Source organism: Vipera berus (assembly GCF_964194415.1).
Source record: "Vipera berus genome assembly, chromosome: 10".
Lineage (NCBI taxonomy): Eukaryota > Metazoa > Chordata > Lepidosauria > Squamata > Viperidae > Vipera > Vipera berus.
The window spans coordinates 20972551-20992270 of record NC_138213.1 but is presented as its reverse complement, the minus strand read 5'-3'; the positions used below and the strand labels follow the sequence as shown (position 1 = coordinate 20992270).

General features: G+C 43.0%; 1 protein-coding gene across 13 annotated transcripts in view; it reads left to right on the top strand.

Moving 5' to 3' along the window:
- The window catches only part of KIFC3 (kinesin family member C3), a 35069-nt gene extending 18789 nt beyond the window's left edge, over positions 1-16280 (top strand). For 5 of the 13 annotated variants that reach the window (XM_081336172.1, XM_081336161.1, XM_081336171.1 and 2 more), the window contains 9 exons: positions 375-556; positions 1029-1133; positions 7608-7738; positions 8255-8378; positions 8981-9110; positions 10730-10959; positions 12343-12477; positions 12912-13044; positions 14982-16275. In XM_081336172.1, coding sequence (XP_081192298.1) covers positions 375-556; positions 1029-1133; positions 7608-7738; positions 8255-8378; positions 8981-9110; positions 10730-10959; positions 12343-12477; positions 12912-13044; positions 14982-15007 — 1196 coding nt within the window. In that variant the 3' untranslated portion in view covers positions 15008-16275. Of the gene's footprint in view, positions 1-374; positions 557-1028; positions 1134-7607; positions 7739-8254; positions 8379-8980; positions 9111-10729; positions 10960-12342; positions 12478-12911; positions 13045-13904; positions 13939-14981 lie in introns of all 13 variants that reach the window. The other 8 variants (XM_081336166.1, XM_081336165.1, XM_081336160.1 and 5 more) reach the window with 6 other exon arrangements.
- Positions 16281-19720: the final 3440 nt, after the last annotated feature.

The window sequence follows — 19720 nt, the reverse complement described above, 5'->3', positions numbered from 1 at the left end:
TCAACTTATTCTCCAAAGCACCTGACGGTAGAACTAGAAGTAATGGGTGAAAAATTATTAAGGAGAGATTCAGCTTAGAATTAGGGAGATGTTTCCTGACAATGAGAACAATTAATCAGTGGAATGGCTTGCTTCAGAAGTTGTGAGTGCTCCATCACTGGAGGTTTTCAAAAATTGGCTGGTCAGCCATTTGTCCAGAATGGTATACGATCTCCTGCCGTGGGCAGGAAGGTTGGACTAGAAGACCTCCAAGGTCTCTTCCAACTCTTATTGTTCTTTGAAGTTTTGGTTTTGTTCACTGCAGCAGTAACATAATTTGGGGAAGGCTTTGGATTGTCTCTGTTACTGTTAAACGGTATCATTTCCTGTTAAAGGTAATATCCGAGTGTTTGGCCGTGTTAGGACAATACAAATAGAGGATGGTGAAGGGCCAGAAGCTGTGAGCGCAGTGACCTTTGACCCTGATGATGATGGCGTCCTACATCTGATGCACAAAGGGAAGCTAGTATCATTTGAACTGGACAAAGTTTTCCGCCCAGAAGCAACACAGGAAGATGTAAGTGAGGATCTTCTGGGTTAGAGAATCGGTGTCTGTGTGTGTGTGTGTGTGTGTGTGTAGAAGGAAACTCATTTGCAGGGTTCCTCAACTGTAAGAGCCAGTTTGTTCTAGTGGTTAAAGCACCAGGCTAGGAACCAGGAGACAGGGATTTCTAGTTCCACCTGGGCACAAAAGCCAGGTCAGTGACTTATGAGGCAGTTACTCTCCTTCATGGTTCTTGAAAGGAAAATGGAAGGAAGGAAGGAGTGTTGGGTATGTTTGCCACCTTGAGTTATTCATAAAAGAATAAAGGTGGAATAAGAATCTACTAAATATCTGGGGATTCCTAGGGTGATCATTCCTATGATCTCTCTTCTTTCTGGTTCACTTGACATTCCAAGAATCTCTTGGTTAAAAAGACAGTTCATGCGAATGTCCCTCTGGGGCCTCTTTTCACAGGGCATTTCTGAGCCTGTTTTTCCCCCCAAAGGTCTTCCAAGAAGTTCAGGCGCTGGTCACATCATGCATCGATGGTTACAATGTTTGTATTTTTGCCTATGGACAGACTGGTGCTGGCAAGACTTACACCATGGAGGTAAGCTGCTTCCTTTCCTTGATGCTTTGCCAGGCCTGCTGCAGACTAGCTGGGCCCGTTTCAGAGAGGGGAGCAGGGGGATCCCGTTCCGTCACGCTCCTTAACAGACTTAATTTCTGTTCCCTGATCATCCTTATTGCCTTCCTAGTTCACCTGAATCCTTTTTTAAAAAATGCGTCCAGAATTGGAGATGTTGTTACCATTGGTGGAATCACACCAGTGCTGCGTAAAATGGAACTTCTACTTCCTACAATTTGGAAAATCCATTTCTGTTGATGCAAGCTAAAATTTGCAAGTCTTTTTTTTAATTTGCAATCGCAGCACCCTCTTGACCCATACTTAGTTTCTAAACTTTTAAGTCATGTATCCCTTTAAGTCATGTATCCCCCACTTGTGCCTGTACATTTAATTTTTGGGACCCTAAGTCAAGAAGTTTGCCTTGTTCTCTCTTAGATTTCAGTCCTGTTCAGCCTTTTTCTCTAATGTAGCAAGATAGATATCAATTGGTTTTCTGTTTTCTAGAATATTAGCTATCTCATCTAATGTTGTCTGCAAATTTAGTAAATAGGCTCTTCTCCTCTTCACCCAAGTCATTAATGAAAAATGGAGAGTAACAAACAAGAAGAACTTTACTCAAAATTGCATAAGAAAATAGTGGAAATGGAATATCAAAATATTTGCTTAGTAGGAGACTTTAACACAGTTGTAGATGGACAGCTAGACTATAGAAGTAGTAATATAGGGAAAAAAGGTAGGAACACTCTGCCTAAGGCCTTTTTCAAAATGGCAGAATAAATTTATATATAGGATATGTAGAGAGAAAAAAATCCAAAGAAATCTCAATATGCATTTTACTCAAATAGGCATAAATTATGGTCTAGAATTGATATGATATGGTTATCCGCTGAACTAAGAATGAACATACAAGAGATTGAATCAATCGCTATTGACAGAGAAAGAATTTATACAAAACGTAGAAAGATTCATCTCAGATAAAGAATTACAGACCAACATCTCTATTAAATGTGGATTAAAAAAATTTGCTTCAATAATAGCAGAAAGACTGAAGAGATTTTTGATTGAATTTATAAATCCAGATCAAAATGGATTTTTACCAAAGAGACAAATAAAGAACAACTTAAGAATGATTTTAGATACTTCAGAATATTATGAAATGCATGCAGGGAAACAAATGGCATTAATTTTCTTACATGTGCAGAAAGCCTTTGATAATGTTAACTGGCAATTTATGGTACAACAATTAAATTATATGGATTTTGAAGAAAATTTCATAAACACAAACAATTTATCATAGACAAAAGTCTAAAGTAATTGTAAATGGAGATTTTACAGAGAATTTTAACATTAAAAAAGTCGCAAGACAAGGGTGTCCACTATCTCCATTATTATTTATTTTAACTCTGGAAGTGCTGAATAGAAATGTTAGACAGGGCCCATAAATTAAAGGCATGGTGATAAAAGATGAAAAATATAAATTACAAGCATTTGCGGACAATTTGGTATTTATATTAGAAGACCCCTTGGAGACAAGCCTTAAATTATTGACAAAGATTGAAGAATTTGGAGAAGTAGCAGGATTGAAAATAAACAGAGACAAGACAAGTGATAATTAAAAACCTTACAGATAAACAAAGAAACCAATTGTCAGAAAAACAGATCTTCAGATAGTTAAGAAAGTTAAATAACTGGGGATGTACCTAACAGCAAGGTGTGTGACATTAAAAAAGATAATTATCTTAAACTATTAAAACAAATAAAATTAGATTTGGAAAGATGGAAAAATCTACAATTATCGATGTTGGGAAGAATAGCAACAGTGAAAATGAATAACTTAACAAAACTACTTTTTTTTATTCCAAACAATACCTATAAAAAAATTTATGAGTTAAATGCATTGATTTTGAAATTTATCTGGCAAAGGAAAAAAAACAGAATAAGATTGAAATTACTACAAGAACAGGAAGAAAATGGAGAATTTGGACTACCAGACTGGGTTCTGTACTATCAAGCAGCTGCATTAACATGGTTAAAAGAGTGGATAACCCTTAGAAACAAAAGATTACTTACAACTTGGATGGCACGCTTTTCTATGTTATGGGAAGAATAAAATCTATAAATACTTTCAAAATCATTATATAAGAAATGCTTTGCTTTTGACATTGGAAAAGATAAAAGTGAAAATTTATATAAAAATACCAAGATGGATCTCAACAATGGAAGTGTTTGTGCACCCAAATTTAATCAACTATGAGAAACTTGTGACATACAGAGACATTTTCAATACTGAAGGGAAACTACAAACTAAACAAGAATTGGAAGAACAGGGCATTGAGCTATCATGGTGGCCACACTTGCAAATGCAAATGAGATACGAAAAAGATGCTAAAACATATGGTTTTTATAAAGATCAAATAGTGACCAGATACTATTGTCATCAGATGAAAAACTGATTAAGAAACTCTATAAATTTTTATTAAACTTGAAGATGGAAGATGAAGAAGTCAAAGAAACAATGATAACTTGGGCAAAAAAATCTATAAAATCTATCTATAAAAAAGAAAAAAAGAAAAATGGAGAGTAGAGAAATTTATCCTTTTGTATCGTATCATCCACTTGTCCCCCCTTCCAAACCATTGAGTTTCTCTGCTTGAGCGCAGGCTTCAGATCAACTCCATATCCAGGTACAGGTGGAACTCGAAAAATTAGAATATCGTGCAAAAGTTCATTTATTTCAGTAATGCAAATTAAAAGGGGAAACTATGAGATAGACTCATTACATGCAAAGCAAGATAGTTCAAGCCGTGATTTGTCATAATTGTGATGATTATGGCTTACAGCTCATGAAAACCCCAAATCCACAATCTCAGTAAATTAGAATATTGTGAAAAGGTGCAATATTCTAGGCTCAAAGTGTCCCACTCTAATCAGCTAATTAAGCCATAACACCTGCAAAGGGTTCCTGAGCCTTTAAATGGTCTCTCAGTCTGGTTCAGTAGGAATCACAATCATGGGGAAGACTGCTGACCTGACAGTTGTGCAGAAAACCATCATTGACACCCTCCATAAGGAGGGAAAGCCTCAAAAGGTAATTGCAAAAGAAGTTGGATGTTCCCAAAGTGCTGTATCAAAGCACATTAATAGAAAGTTATGTGGAAGGGAAAAGTGTGGAAGAAAAAGGTGCACAAGCAGCAGGGATGACCACAGCCTGGAGAGGATTGTCAGGAAAAGGCCATTCAAAAGTGTTGGGGACTTTCACAAGGAGTGGACTGAGGCTGGAGTCAGTGCATCAAGAGCCACCACACAGACGGATCCTGGAAATGGGCTTCAAATGTCGTATTTCTCTTGTCAAGCCGCTCCTGAACAACAAACAACGTCAGAAGCGTCTTACCTGGGCTAAAGAAAAACAGACCTGGTCTTTTGCTCAGTGGTCCAAAGTCCTCTTTTCTGATGGGAGCAACTTTTGCATCTCATTTGGAAACCAAGGACCCAGAGTCTGGAGGAAGAATGGAGAGGCACACACTGCAAGATGCTTGAAGTCCAGTGTGAAGTTTCCACAGTCTGTGTTGATTTGGGGAACCATGTCATCTGCTGGTGTTGGTCCACTGTGCTTCATTAAGTCCAGGGTCAACGCAGCCGTCTACCAGGAGATTTTGGAGCACTTCATGCTTCCTTCCACAGACGAGCTTTATGGGGATGCTGACTTCATTTTCTAGCAGGACTTGGCACCTGCCCACACTGCCAAAAGCACCAAAACCTGGTTCAGTGACCATGGGATTACTGTGCTGGTGTTGGTCCACTGTGCTTCATTAAGTCCAGGGTCAACGCAGCCGTCTACCAGGAGATTTTGGAGCACTTCATGCTTCCTTCCACAGACGAGCTTTATGGGGATGCTGACTTCATTTTCTAGCAGGACTTGGCACCTGCCCACACTGCCAAAAGCACCAAAACCTGGTTCAGTGACCATGGGATTACTGTGCTTGATTGGCCAGCAAACTCGCCTGACCTGAACCCCATAGACAATCTATGGGGCATTGCCAAGAGAAAGATGAGAGACATGAGACCGAACAATGCAGAAGAGCTGAAGGCCGCTATTGAAGCATCCTGGTCTTCCATAACACCTCAGCAGTGCCACAGGCTGACAGCTTCCATGCCACGCCGCATTGAGGCAGTAATTGCTGCAAAAGGGGCCCAAACCAAGTACTGAGTACATATGCATGCTTATACTTTTCAGAGGTCTGATGTTGTTCTATGTACACTCCTTGTTTTATTGATTGCATGTAATATTCTAATTTTCTGAGATTGTGGATTTGGGGTTTTCATGAGCTGTACGCCATAATCATCACAATTATGACATCACGGCTTGAACTATCTTGCTTTGCATGTAATGAGTCTATCTCATATATTAGTTTCCCCTTTTAAGTTGCATTACTGAAATAAATGAACTTTTGCACGATATTCTAATTTTTCGAGTTTCACCTAGCCCAGAGTTTGCTGGCTTGTCAATCGGATGGCCCGGAGATCTATGGCCAGGGCGCCACTCAAATCCCAAATGTCCATCATGAACCACCATTGAGTGTTGCTTGTCTGCAGCCAATTGTGTTTGGGAAACAGATGATAAAATTGATGAGGGTATAGATCAGCCTCACAAAAATGTGTACAGTGCATAAAAAACTAAGGGGAAAATAATACCCAGAAAAGCTAACTGGGTCAATTGTTAAGGTGGTGAGAGGGAAATACAAGAATGAGGGGTTTCTTGAGGCTCTCTGAGCTTGATTGCATTCTTGCAGACGTTTCATTACCCAAACTAGGTAACGTCATCTGTGTTCTGATGCCAAGTACATTTAAGGCCTAGGAGACCTGAGTAGTTAGTTGTCAGACATATCCATGTCAATGGGACAGAACTATTGATTGATTAATTCATTGATTGTTTCATTGATTGATTAACTGAGAGTCATTCATTCATTCATTTTATATAGACTCCTGTTATGGTCTACTAAAGTGGCAGATGCCCAGGAAAGAGGGAGCACATTCCAAAGGGGGGGGCGAGACAAGAGACAGCACAATCTGGAGCTGGATTATGGGAAGAGGAAGAGATTTAGGATAGCCACTCCTAGGATCTCTTGATATATCCGTTGGAGTGAGAGTAGTAAGGGTTTACTCTGGCAAGAGTCCGTCTGTTGGTGTGAATAATTGATGAGCTGAATTTTGGATTTTGTGACATCATTCTTGGACAAGTCCTGACACTACTTATCTCACTTTCATGACTTTGGGTGGCCTGCAATTAAAACATAAGCAGTACCAAAAAACCCCAAAATAAAAGAACCATACACACAATACAAAACATTAAAACAATTAAAAACAATACAGTGCAGTCACTGGGAGCGTTCAGCCATTCAAGAGCCATTTGATGGGCTCCACCCCATTCTGACCCCCAGGCCAGATGACCAGGCCAGCTCTTGGTAGAAAGCCGCCTAGAAGGGAGCAGCTAAGTCTGAACACCAGCGGGGGGGGGGGGGAAAGGCAGCATCAGGGCACATGTGTGATTATCTCAGCATCGCTGAGCTGGCAAGTGCATTCGCACCTATCACAAAGAAGGAGAGTTTTAAACTCTTGCTTAATGGATCACTTGCTCGGGATGTGCAGAAGAGGGACTGCAAATGAAACCAATAAATTGCATAAATCGTTCATACTACTTTGGATACGATAGATTTTATCCATTATTTTGGGGTGATGCTTGCAGAAGAAGGTTTTGTAAAGTAAACTGAGGTTTGTTGAACCAAAATTAACTACGCATATTTTGAAAAGTACAATAAAATACTTTGACTGTTGTCCTTTTTTGAACTGTTCCAAGTTCAAAAGGCACTCAAAGAATTGGCAAAAAGAATTGTAAGAAATTGGAAAGGTGATATTAATTATTCCAAATGCTAAGGACTGGTTGTTACAATGTGTGTTCTCTGTGCTTTGGAAAGAGCAACATTTTCTACTAATCAAAGAATGGAGCAATGTGTGTTTCTAGGGCAGAGATTCCGGAATATCTTGCAATGGTTTCTTTCATTGTTCATCTTACAATAGCAAATTCATTGGTAAAGCAGTGATTGTTGATAAAATATAAGATAGATTATTGTCTTTTTCTTCTTAGTTTGTACTTTTAATTACTTTTTTTTCTTTAAGAAAATTAACATTTTTTTTAAAAAAAATGAAAGGATGGGGACTTTACCCCCACCAGACCCTCGACCTTGGCAAGAACTATTCACGAGTTTCTTCTGGGCTGCTCTCCCCCTCCAGGACTTGGAAAAGAGAGCAGGAATGGAGTTGGCAGGTCTTTTTTTTCCCCAGTGTCCCCCTGAGGCTGCCACTTGTGGGTATCTCTGTAATGGCCGCTTCCAGTTTCTTCTTTCGTGGAATTCCTTTGCTTTTAACATCAACACGATGCGTGTCTGCCTCTCTCATCAGGGCAGCCTGGAAAACCCCGGGATCAACCAGCGGGCTCTGCGGCTTCTCTTCTCCGAGGTGCAGTCCAAGGCTCCCGACTGGAATTACAGCATCACTGTCAGTGTGGCTGAAATCTATAATGAGGCTCTCAGGTAACGGCAGAAACCAGCCTCTCCAGCGGTTGGGAAGAGGTAATTTGGCATGTGGGGAAGGGCGACCGCAGCCCCTGCCTGCATGCTTTGGAGCAACAGTCACACTTTTTGCAGGGGGGCTTCCGAGTTGCACTTGGTGACCTTCCAGAACTCCTCCCACCCCATTACCCAGCTCCGTCTCCCTCTGGACACGTGAGCAGTGCACAAAGCTACCTCTGGCCAGAGCAGCCGTGCTGGGTTGTGGTTTGCCTGACTTTATGTGGGTTAAAAAGTAAAGTCTTTGGGCTAAAATGAGAGCCTTAATTCTGGGTTTTCCAACAAAATGACAGCTTCCCCGAAGCGCTGAATGGGGTTTGGGGCCGCACACTTCAAAGCAGAGGCTGATTCTGCTCTTTCCTTTTGCATCTTTCAATAGGAAGTTGCTTCCATCTTTGCATTTTGGTCATTTGGCCTCTCTTCTCTTTCCTGGGATGAATGCCTTCTCCGTGACTGGCACTTCCTCTGTCTCCCTTTCAGGGACCTGCTGGGAAAGGAGCCTCAGGAGAAGCTGGAGATCAGACTTTGCCCAGATGGCAGCGGGCAGCTTTACGTTCCAGGCTTGACCGAGTTCCCTGTTCACAGCGTTGAAGACATCAACCAAGTTAGCAGGGACAGGAGGGGCTTCCTGGTGTGGCAGTCCCAGCCAAGGTGTCCAGGAAGGGGGGGGGTCCATTCTCTTCCTGAGATGGAGCTTTCCCTGGAGTTTGGGCAAATCTGATGGCTGAAGCCGAGATTTTCCCACCACGTGCTCCCAGAATGCCCCAGCCAGCTTGCTAGGGATTTTAACAGCCACCAGTTGTGTGTTTAGCCCTTTAGCTGAGGGCTCCCCCCATGAATCGGTGCCAGGGTAAGAATGGCTGAAAAGTGGCAGAGACATCCCGGGTGTCTACCAGATGAGGAAGGGGGATCAGAAGGCTGAAAATGGCAGATCAGGCTGATTCTCTCTTCCCCCCCATTGCTGCTCCCAACCAAAAAAACAATTCTCAGACCATTAATCCCATCAGTCATCTCTGTTGCAGGGAAAAGGGGTCACAGAACGGTGGGTGCTGGGTAGATGCTCTCTGCCTCCTTGGTGCCTTTGATCCTCTTCCTAACGCCTCTGGCTGAAGGGAAGAGGTTGCTGGGCAGGAGTTTGCCAGTCATCCTTTTGCCAAAGTCCCCAGGCTCAGGGAACTCCATGACGGTTCCTCCACTTTTTCCCAGGTCTTTGAGTTTGGTCATATCAACCGAGCGACGGAGTGCACCCACCTGAATGAACACAGCTCCAGATCTCATGCCCTCCTCATGATCACAGTGAGGGGAACCGATTGCAGCACAGGAATAAGAACCACAGGTGGGTGTGGACCCCTCCTCTGATTCAGAATGGATTGCTGAACCCAGGGAATCTCGTGACCAGCAGCCAGGATGACTGGCGGGAGACGGGCAGACCCTGGTTGGCCCTCCTGCAGTGGCTGCCTAAATGCTGAGAAAAAGACGGGATTCCCACTTCTGGTTGCCAGTCCTTTTGCAGTCACATAATGATGGACAACTGCATCTCTTTAGTTTAATGCTAACGTTATCACTGGAGGTTTTAAGAAGAGACTGGACAGCCGCTTGTCTGAAATGGAATAGGGTCTCCTGCTCAATCGGGGTTGGACTAGAAGACCTCCAAGGTCCCTTCCTATTATTCAGTATTTTCTTAGAAAAGTTCTTAGGTCCTCCAGAAGAACTCATATGCACCTGAATGTATGTTGCATTAGCAAAAAGGTGTAAATAGTTCTTTACATTTTTCTGTAATGTATGCTCTTTGCAAAGGATTTTCTCCATTTTTTTAATATTGCCATTTTGTACACTTTGGGGAGGCGGGGTTTGAGAAACTACATTACAAAGTTCAGAAAAGTGCAGATGGGAAGGATAATTGCATTCTAGAACTTACATTACTTTTTTTAGATGTTTGAATTAGATTGTTTCACAGGAACATGCAAAGCACATGAATCTCACGCCCCTCCCCTGCATGCGCAGGGGACGCAGGGCGGAACCGCTGCTTATTCAGGCAGCCTGAGAGCTCTTGGGGAGGCTGCCCTTTCGGTCTGGCCCTTGCCTGCCGGGGGTGGCAGGTGTGAAGTGCGCCAAGCATCTGTCTTCAGCGTGGGCCAGGCTTGAGCAAGCTGTAAAAATGATAGCAGTGTAATGTGTTAGCACTTTTTATTGGAAATTAGTGGAGACACAGTGTCATGACATGCTAAATAAAAATAGAAGAATTCAGCATAGAGGAAATCTTGCCATTGAAAAGAGGAGCAGCTTGCTTTCAGTTTGTGGCTGGCAGAGCCGTCATTTTATCGCCTGAGAACACAGATCCATCTTGTGTGGTGCAGTGGTTAGAATGCAGGCTAACTCATTGCCCGCTGCCAGGAGTTCGATCCTGACCGGCTCAAGGTTGACTCGGCCTTCCATCCTTCCGAGGGTGGTAAAATGAGGACCCAGATTGTTGAGGGCAACAGGCTGACTCTATAAACTGCTCAGAGAGGGCTGGAAAGTCTAAATGGAAAGTCACCGCCCTGAGTCCTTCGGGAGAAGGGCGGTATACAAATATAATAAACTATAAACTAAACTATAAACTATAAATGCTGTTGCTATTGTGTGATACTGTTAGCATGGATTTCAGTCAGTCCATTTGGCGAATTAATGGACCTCTGCAGGAAGAGCAAAGAGGAGCAGTCCTAGGGCCACCCAGTCTGATTTCAAAGGTCCATTTCAAAGTGATCAGTTCAGGTCTCTGACAAGAGGCTTCTATTCCACGGAGACAGAAGGAGAGGCAGAAAGATAGGGCATTATCACCATGCTTTAGCCCTGCTCATCACTTGGCCTCGCCTGTCCTCTCCCTCAAAGATTACAGCCAGCTTTACAGTCTTTGATAGTTAAAAGAAATAAACTTTGGGCAGCAGCTTCAGTGTTTGCCTTCTCATCTCCTAGGGAAGCTGAATTTAGTAGACCTGGCAGGATCTGAGCGTGTGGGTAGATCTGGTGCAGAAGGGAGCCGGTTGCGTGAGGCTCAGTACATCAACAAGTCGCTTTCGGCTTTGGGAGATGTGATTTATGCGCTGCGTTCCCGCCAGTCCCACGTGCCGTTTCGCAACTCCAAGCTGACCTATCTCCTCCAGGATTCTCTCAGTGGTGAAAGCAAGACCCTCATGATGGTCCAGGTGAGTGTTCCAGAGAAAGGTGGACTTCGGTGGATTTTTCAGGTAGCCCAGGGACAAAATGCAGGGTCCTGATTTTGCATCTGGCGTGCCTACTACTTTGCTCCTTGTTTGATGGTTATGTCAGATGATGCGTATGAGTCCTGTACATCAACGGTCAATGTTGCTCTCTAGCTGATGCTTTTTGGATAATTCAAAAAATGCTTTTATAGCTTGGCCGGGTAACCTCCCAACTGTGCACATCCTGCTCTGGACATTCACCCAATCCTCCTTTGAAAAACCAACTGAAAGCCCCTTTCAGAATTCAGAGCCTGGGTTCCATTGTGTGCGCCGGTTGTGGGGTGGGCCACAAAGCACAAATGGGGGACAAGACCACATGCATACTAAAACTGGTTTCTGAATGTGGATCTTTATTTATCCAAAGCAGCATTACAGAAGTTGCTCCCAAAGTGAGATGGGCAGCATATAAATATAATAAATAAATAAAAGCTCAAAGTAACACCCACGTCTCCAAAAATATCTCAGAAGAAACCTTAAAGGGGATACCCCCTCCAACCCCCCACAATCATTAGTGGAGAATAAAATGCTTGCTCTTGGATGGGTGAATCCTATGCCAAGCTCTTCTCGTTACACGTTCTTGCAGTTGCACCGCTCTGGTTGGCTCAGGGTGGCCAAGAGGGAATTCAAAAGGGGGCTGAGGGTGTCTGCTTGCAGGTTTGGAAAATGTTCAGGGCTGGTTGTGGTCTACCACACTGACAGAATCCAAGGTGCAGACTGCGCAGGCCTCAGAGGTAGTCCAAGACACAGTAGCAGGGTGTAAATAAGGTAGATGCAGCATTAGCTATACAGAATATGGGCTAGATCCTCCTAAGTCCAGATGGCAGATCCCATGAAAAGTGTGGAGAATAGGAATGTGAAGCTTCTGAGCGACTTCCAGATCCAGACAGGTAATCAGGTACACTGGCCAACCATCCCTCGTAACAATGGTACATCATTTTACATTTCTCTTGAATCGTAAGGCAACGTCCATTTAAGTCCTCTTAACTTCATCCTTTCCCACAGATCCACCTGTAATTGTATCCAAAATTCCTACCCTATTTTATCATGCATTCTTTAACTACTTCTTCCATTTCAAATCTCAACTGTGATTTATACCTTTTAGCAGTTAACATGATCATCATTATGTAGGTAGTTCCCTTTCAAATTTGGTTGGGGTTTGGTTTGCTTCCCGAGCGGCTCCTGGCGTGGGGTCCCTCGGCCAGCCGTTCCCTGCCTGGAGATTGAGCCAAGGCCCTCGGAAGGCCAGCTGCCCAGCCAGAACATCTCCCTTTGGGGCCACTTGGGGCTCCTGGGCTGTGACTGCTCATTCCTCCTCCCATTTCACAGGTTTCTCCGGCTGAGAAGAACACGAGCGAGACGCTCTGTTCCCTCAAGTTTGCCGAGAGGGTTCGCTCTGTGGAACTGGGCCCTGGCACTCGGAGGGCAGAATTGGGCTCCTGGACCAGCCAGGAGCACTTAGAGGTACTGGGATTTCCTGCCTGCTGGGCTTCCTGGGGCCCCCGCTGTGGGGGGTCCTCTCCTTGAAAGTTGCTGTCACAGAACTGATGCTAAGTCCCTGGGGGAGGGGCTCGTGTCCTTGCGTGCAGCTGTCTTGAGGGAGGGAGCGTTGAGTCCCTGGTTCCGAGAGCTCCCGCTCTGCCCTGACATCTCTGGTGGAGCCCAGTTGGCTCAGCATCTCCTCCAGGCTGGCGGCTTCCGTGTCTTCCTGGCATGGACCTTTCCTTCACGGCTACACAGGCTGTGACTCACCAGTGAGGGAGGGAGGGCATCTCTCACCAAGTGGAACCTGAATCTGGTGTGGAAAGGGGTGTCGGGGGGGGGGAATCTTGGTTGCGCGATTGCTTTGGCAGACGGAGGCCCTGCCACATCATCTGAAGGAACCTTCCTGGCAACAGCCACAGTTCTGTTTCCCTGTGGCTGCTTGTCTCCAGGTGGAGCCCTCCGCCGCCCTCCAGCCCTGCATCCGAACCCAGCCCTCTCCTCGAGCGGGGCGATCCAGCTCCCTTCGGGCAAAGCTCCAGAATGCAGGTAAGAACCCCTTCGCTTGCTTGGCCTCCTCCAACGAAGGAATCGCCTGTTCCATCCTTCACCAAGAGGCTGGAGCTCGGTCTGTTTCTCTGAAGCTTCCTGGTCATCTGGCGGGAGTGCCCAGCAGGGTGCCAAGAATCCCGAAACCAAGTGGGCAGCCTTTCTTGCCACGGGAATTTTTTTCTTGTTCTTGTTTGAATTCATGTATGCCCAGTTGGGAACACATGGATACAAACTATCCAACACTACCCAACTGTGCTGAGGATTGGGGGGGTGTCAGCCCCCCCCATCTTTCCCAATACCTCCTTGGCAGAACAGCTCAAGGCTTTTTGAGGGCAGAGGTTGTAGCCCCCTGTTGTCAGAGTTGTTCAAGCCTGGAACGTGAGACGTCTAAGGCAGAAGAGGGCAAGAGATGAGAAATTTTGGAAGCTGATGGAGCCACCATCTGTTGCAAGAAGGGGAACAGCAGCAGGGTGCCTGATTCAGCCAAAGAGAGCTGGGTTTGGGAACATTTTGAAGATGCTTAAAAGGAGTTGATGGTCATAGCAGTGTTGCGTAGTTCCATACACAAAGTTCCTGGCCAGTGTAATGAAACAGCAGATGGCATAGGAGCCTCTCCTGTGGTCTTATTCATTGCCACATATCACCCATGGGGTCATATGTGGGTCTTCTTCTCAAGCTTCATTAGGAACATGAGGCATCAGGTCAAATGTTTATCTGGTTATTTTGTTAGCCAGGTACTTCAGGGAACCTTAAAAACCATCCAAGATATGTTGGTATTCTATTGATCAAAGCAGTTTTTGCATCCATTTGCTGTTTTGTGAGACAAACTTCAGTTATTCTATTCTATTTGATTTCAGCCTGAAATTAAGGAGATGCTCTGTTTGCCTCCAGGTGAGTGTAGATACAGGCTTGGATCACAAGATCTTACTCTGATTAACAAGATGTTAACTTCTGCTGTGGCCAGAATGAGAAAGAAAAGGATCAATGCTGTCTTTGGGCTTTGGTCAAGGACTGCAGAGAGCAGAAATCCTGAAAATTGTCCCCGGGTATCCTGTTGGGGGGGAGCAGAATTTTTTCAGTGTTCTCTTGCGGGCCCCATCCTGGTGAGGTTCCCTGGCCCGCCTTGTGCTGCTGGGCCACGGCCTGGTTTTTTGCCTCTCGCTCTGATTTAATTCTGCAGTCCCACTTCTGGTTTAGCTGCAGAAACAAAGGCTACAGAAGACCAAGTACAGGAAAAATAAACTCAGGCTGAAAATAGATGTCCTTTTTGCATGTTGAAATGCACTAAATATATACAAAGGAATGCATTTTTACTTTTTACAGAAGTAAAAAATGGACAGATTTGTCCTGCTTTGTTCCCTTGTGCTGAAATGCTTTTGGCCTGGCTCATCAAGTTGCTTCCTTCAGATTTGTCCTCTGCTGGGTTGTAGAAGCGCATGCTCCTCTTGGATGCTCTCAAAAACGGCTGCATTGTCTGAAACGCTTTCTGTGCAGCAATCACAGATGTGCTATTGAAGAAACGATCCGTATTGAATGGCCCAAACTGAGTTTAATTGCAATGGGTTTTTGGAGCACAATGTTTGGCAGTTTTTAAATATCCAGAGTAATAAGAAATAAAGTGCAGATTTAATTTTGCTCAGAGGAAACAAAACAAATAGAACTATTTGACCCATTGACTTAATGGGTCTATTCTAGGAATAATTAATGAAGCCTGCATGAAACTCCCAATTCTAAGCAGAGTGCCTGCATCATTTAGATTTACTGATCGTTCGCCGGATGTTCTGCACAGGGAAAGTTTTGGGTGCCGCATGCAGGAGCCGGCTAGCCTAGGTGCCTGCAGCAAAACAGCCGGTGGGAAGCGGTGATTCCTTAATGTCTCTATGCAGTGAGATTCTCTGCCCGAATTCATTTATGTCTCTGTCTCTTTGTTTTAGGGAAACAGAGGCCAATTCCTGTATGAAAACTGGTTGATGTCAAGAAAAGCTGTTTTCAAAGAGGACTTTGGGAATCCATGCTGGCTTTTCTAAAACTGCATCCTGGGCTGGGACTACAGCACAGATGCCCAAGGATTTGGATCAGTCATCCCGTCCACTGCTGGCGGTGGAACCGTACGGACTTCAGGATAGGGCCATGTCCTGATTGACAGCTTTTTAAACACATTTCTTTTTTAAAAAGAGCAGAGGCTGTGAACACACTTCGCTCTTATGTACCCTTTCCCTTCCATTTTTATTTGAATAAAAATGTTGCATCCAGTTGGAATTCTTGAAGTCCAGATATCTATTGCTAATAGTTTATTTTATTGTTCTACATATGCCATCTCAATTTTACATGGTACTGAAGCAATATGAAAACTACGATTGAAATATAGTCCGGCTGAGCTGGAGGAGTTCTGAGTTATCCTTTCATTTCACATTTCTTGGCAGGGCCTAAAGATATTTCTCTTTCCAAACTTTTAGAAAATCCTTCATCGAGTAAGTGTTGGACAGGTTAATGGCAGATGCCACCTCCGCCCCCCCCCCCCGCTCTCTACTCTCCACCTGCCCTTTTTGGTGGTCAAATTGATGTAATTGTGTTGGGTTCTTTTTCATTATTTTATTGTTCTATTATTTTATTTCTGTTTATACTCTTCATTTTTTCCTTTTTATTGTAGCCCCACAGCAAGATAGGCAGCAAACAAATTTAACAAATTGTTTTAGTGATTTCACTTAACAATCACTTCACTTAATGACCAAGTTGCTGATCCCAGTTACGGTCACTAAATGAATAGAATAGAGCTGGAAGGGATCTTGGAGGTCTTCTAGTCCAGCCCCCTGCTCAATTCCATTTCAGACAAGTGGCTGTCCAGTCTCCTCTTGAAAATCTCCAGTGATGGAGCGCCCACGATTTCTGGAGGCAGGTTGTTCCACTGATTAATTGTCCTCACTGTCAGGATGTTTCTCCTTAGTTCCAGGTTGCTTCTCTCTTTGATTAGTTTCCAACCATTGTTTCTTGTCTTTCTCTCTGGTGCTTTGGAGAATAACGTGACCCCCTTCTTCTTTATGGCAGCCCCTCAAGTACTGGAATACCGCCATCGTGTCTCCCCTATTTCTTCTTTTCGTTAGACCAGCCAAACCCACGTCCTGCAGCCATTCTTCATATATTTTAGTCTCCAGGCCTTGGACCATCTTAGTTGCACTTTTCTGAACTTTGTCCAAGGTCTCAACATCTTTTTTGTAGTATGGTGACCAAAATTGGCTGCAGTATTCCAGGTGTGGTCTTACAAGGGTTTAAAAAGCAGTACTAATACTTCGCATGTTCTTGATTCTATGCCTCTTGTTTATATAACCCAGGATTGTAGTAGCTTTTTTGGCGGCGGCTGCACACTGCTAACTCATGTTTAAGTGATTGCCCACTAGGACTCTTTGGTTTTCCCTGCCCAGGTGTAAAACTTTGCTTTTCTCCACATTAAAACTCATTTTGTTGGATAGGGCCCATTGTTCAAGTCTGTCAAGATCCTTTTGGATCCTGAGCTTGTCTTCTGGGGTCTTGGCTATTCCTGCCAGTTTAATGTCATCTGCAAATTGAAGTTCCCCTTCAATTCCCTCATCTAAGTCATTGATGAAGATATTGAAGAGTACTGGGCCTAAGACGGAGCCTTGTGGTACCCCACTGCTTACTTCTCTCCATGTGGATGTAGTGCCATTGAGGACTACTTGCTGATATGGTTAGTCAGCCAGCTACAGATCCATCTGGTGGTGATGTTGTCTATCCCACTTTTTTCTAGCTTACTAAACAGCAGGTTGTGGTCTACTTTGTCAAATGCCTTACTGAGGTCTAATTATGCTATGTCCACAGCATTTCGCTGGCAGTGTTAGAGCTCCTATAGAATACAATGGATTTGCCTCCATTTTTGACATTCTACATTTTCTTGGGAGTAAGAATGTCTCCAATATTACATCAGTGAAAAGCTCAAGAGCACCGGACTATCTCCTCAAATATACAACTTGAAGAAAAGAACCAGAATAAAGCAACAAATTTAATTTAATTTAGGCCCTCATCCATCTGGGGATTATTTCAGTAGAGATATATAAATAGCTGATGGCTAAAGGTGATAATCTTATTCCTCTTGACTAAACTGGTGTCTCAAAGTCCTCTTGCTGTTTATGGGGCCTGAGATAAGATTGGGAGGGGTCCTCTTAGTGGGGTCCTTCGAGTAGCAGCTGCTGCTTTGACCAGGGTGATGTCGGTCAGTGTTGGGACATTCAGCAAAACAAACCCAATAGGGGGCTATGAAACAATCTGGAAGAATCAAGCAGAGGGAAACTGCCGGGCACTTTCCAACACTTCCTTAGAGATGGTTCAAATTGGTAGCCCCCTTCCTCCTCCTCTCCTCTCGAAACACAGAAAGGGCTCCTCATATGTATGCATATAGCAGTTTTATATATTTATGTCTCTCTCTCTATACACACACACACACACACACACGTGTGTGTGTGTGCAAATATTTTTGGATTGCTAACAAAGAATTAAAGGAAGACTGATGTGCATTTCAAATTTATTTGTTCTCATCAGTCAGCCATACCCTTCTGAGATTTGAACCTGGGCGGATTGCACATTAGGCAGTTGTTTTAACCTCTAGGCCCCTTGTTTGGGGCCTAGCAAGGTAATCTAAATAGTTAACAAGCATTTAACACATATCTCCCTTGCTTCTCAGCTAACAAAGTGAGAAAGAGCCTGTGGCCTAGAGGTTAAAACAACTGCCTAATGTGCAATCAGCCCAGGTTCGAATCTCAGAAGGGTATGGCTGACTGATGAGAACAAATAAGTTTGAAATGCACATCAGTCTCCCTTTAATTCTTTGTTAGCAATCCAAAAATATCCACAAATATGAGCTGTCACTACTGTGACCACTGCTTGTGGATGGCCTTGGGTTAGGCTGAAACAGGAAATAAGATTGTCCCATATATAATAGAACTGCTATATACATACATATGAGGAGCCCTTTCTGTCTTTTAAGAGGAGGAGGAGGAGGCTACCAATTTGAACCATATATATATATATATATATATATATATATATATATATATATATATATATATATATATATATATATATATATATATATATATATATATATATATATATATATATATATATATATATATATATATATATATATATATATATACATATATACATACATACATACATATATATATATATATATATATATATATATATATATATATATATATATATATATATATATATATATATATATATATATATATATAGGTTCAAATCGCCTACCAACCATTTGGAAACCCGCCTTGATTGACAGACGAGTCCCAACCACCAAGAATGATAGACCCAAACTCACGATAACACCACATGACATCACCACCACACAACCATTCAAAAAGCAAATCCGAACCCAAAATGATAACGAGGCACAACCACAAAACAGAAACCTAACTACAGCTGCAACATCAGCCACTTTAAACCCCTCCAAACCACACAATAAGCAAACTGACACCCACTATAAAAACATGGCACCACCACAAACACGAAGCCGAACAAAAGCAGCACAACTCACCAGCTCAGATCTAAGGCTGGCAGCTGAGACCAGCCCATCCACTCAAAACACACACCCACCCAATCAGAACACCCCCCCCTCATTCAAAACACACTCCCACCCAATCAGAACACACTTGGTCCCCCACCCAATCAGAGCACACCCCCTCTGGCAGTTTAAAAAAGAGGAACAAACAGCCACATGCTTCTCCCAGAAGAAGGAAGCTAAAGTCACCAGCCTGATGATGATGATATATAGACTATATGATATATATATATATATATATATATATATATATATATATATATATATATATATATATATATATATATATAGTCTTATTTAAATTTCCTCAAAAATGTTTACAGGTTGTTTCCAAAAATACAAAAATAAACATAGATCAACACTGAAGCCCTGTGAAAGTGTCTCTGATGATTCTGTGGTGCAGCAAGGAAGCTGTGGCTGCTAGTGATATGCTGGGAGGAGCATTTTCCTACCAACAAATCATTAAAAGCATCTGCAGCTCCCTTCATCAGCTCACAGAAACCGATGAACTAAAAAAGATTCTACCGCTGATTTTTGCTATCATAGACTGATGATTATAAGATGTTGAAGTTTGATCCTAAATGTCTAGATTCATAGCCTCTTTCAGAGCGAATCTTCAACCATTAGCCAGGTTAGAAGTAGAGAAATATGCTGTAATATTGAGCAGGATTTGCATATTTCAAATGGCCTAGGTCTAGGAAGAACGGTATCATGCAAAAAAAGGAAGGTGTTTTGAACTTGAGATTATTCACTTAAGTATTTACTTCACACATTTTGTGTAACTTGTATTATAGCATTGTAGATTTGCAAGATTTTAATTTGGTTGTGCAATTCACTCCCAACCGCCAGGGAACATCTCTAGAATGGTTGCAGTTACAAGGTACCAATGAATCCTGTTGTGTAGAAGATTCTGGATGCAGTTTATAAAATAAGGTTCTAATGGTTTTCAGAAGAGCTTGAATGCAATATTTTAGTATTAGTAATAGGTTTAATGGTCTGCTTGTAATTGCAACAAACATTCATTTCAGTTGGCAAAGCCCAAACATCTAATTGCAAACAATTTTAATCAGAAAA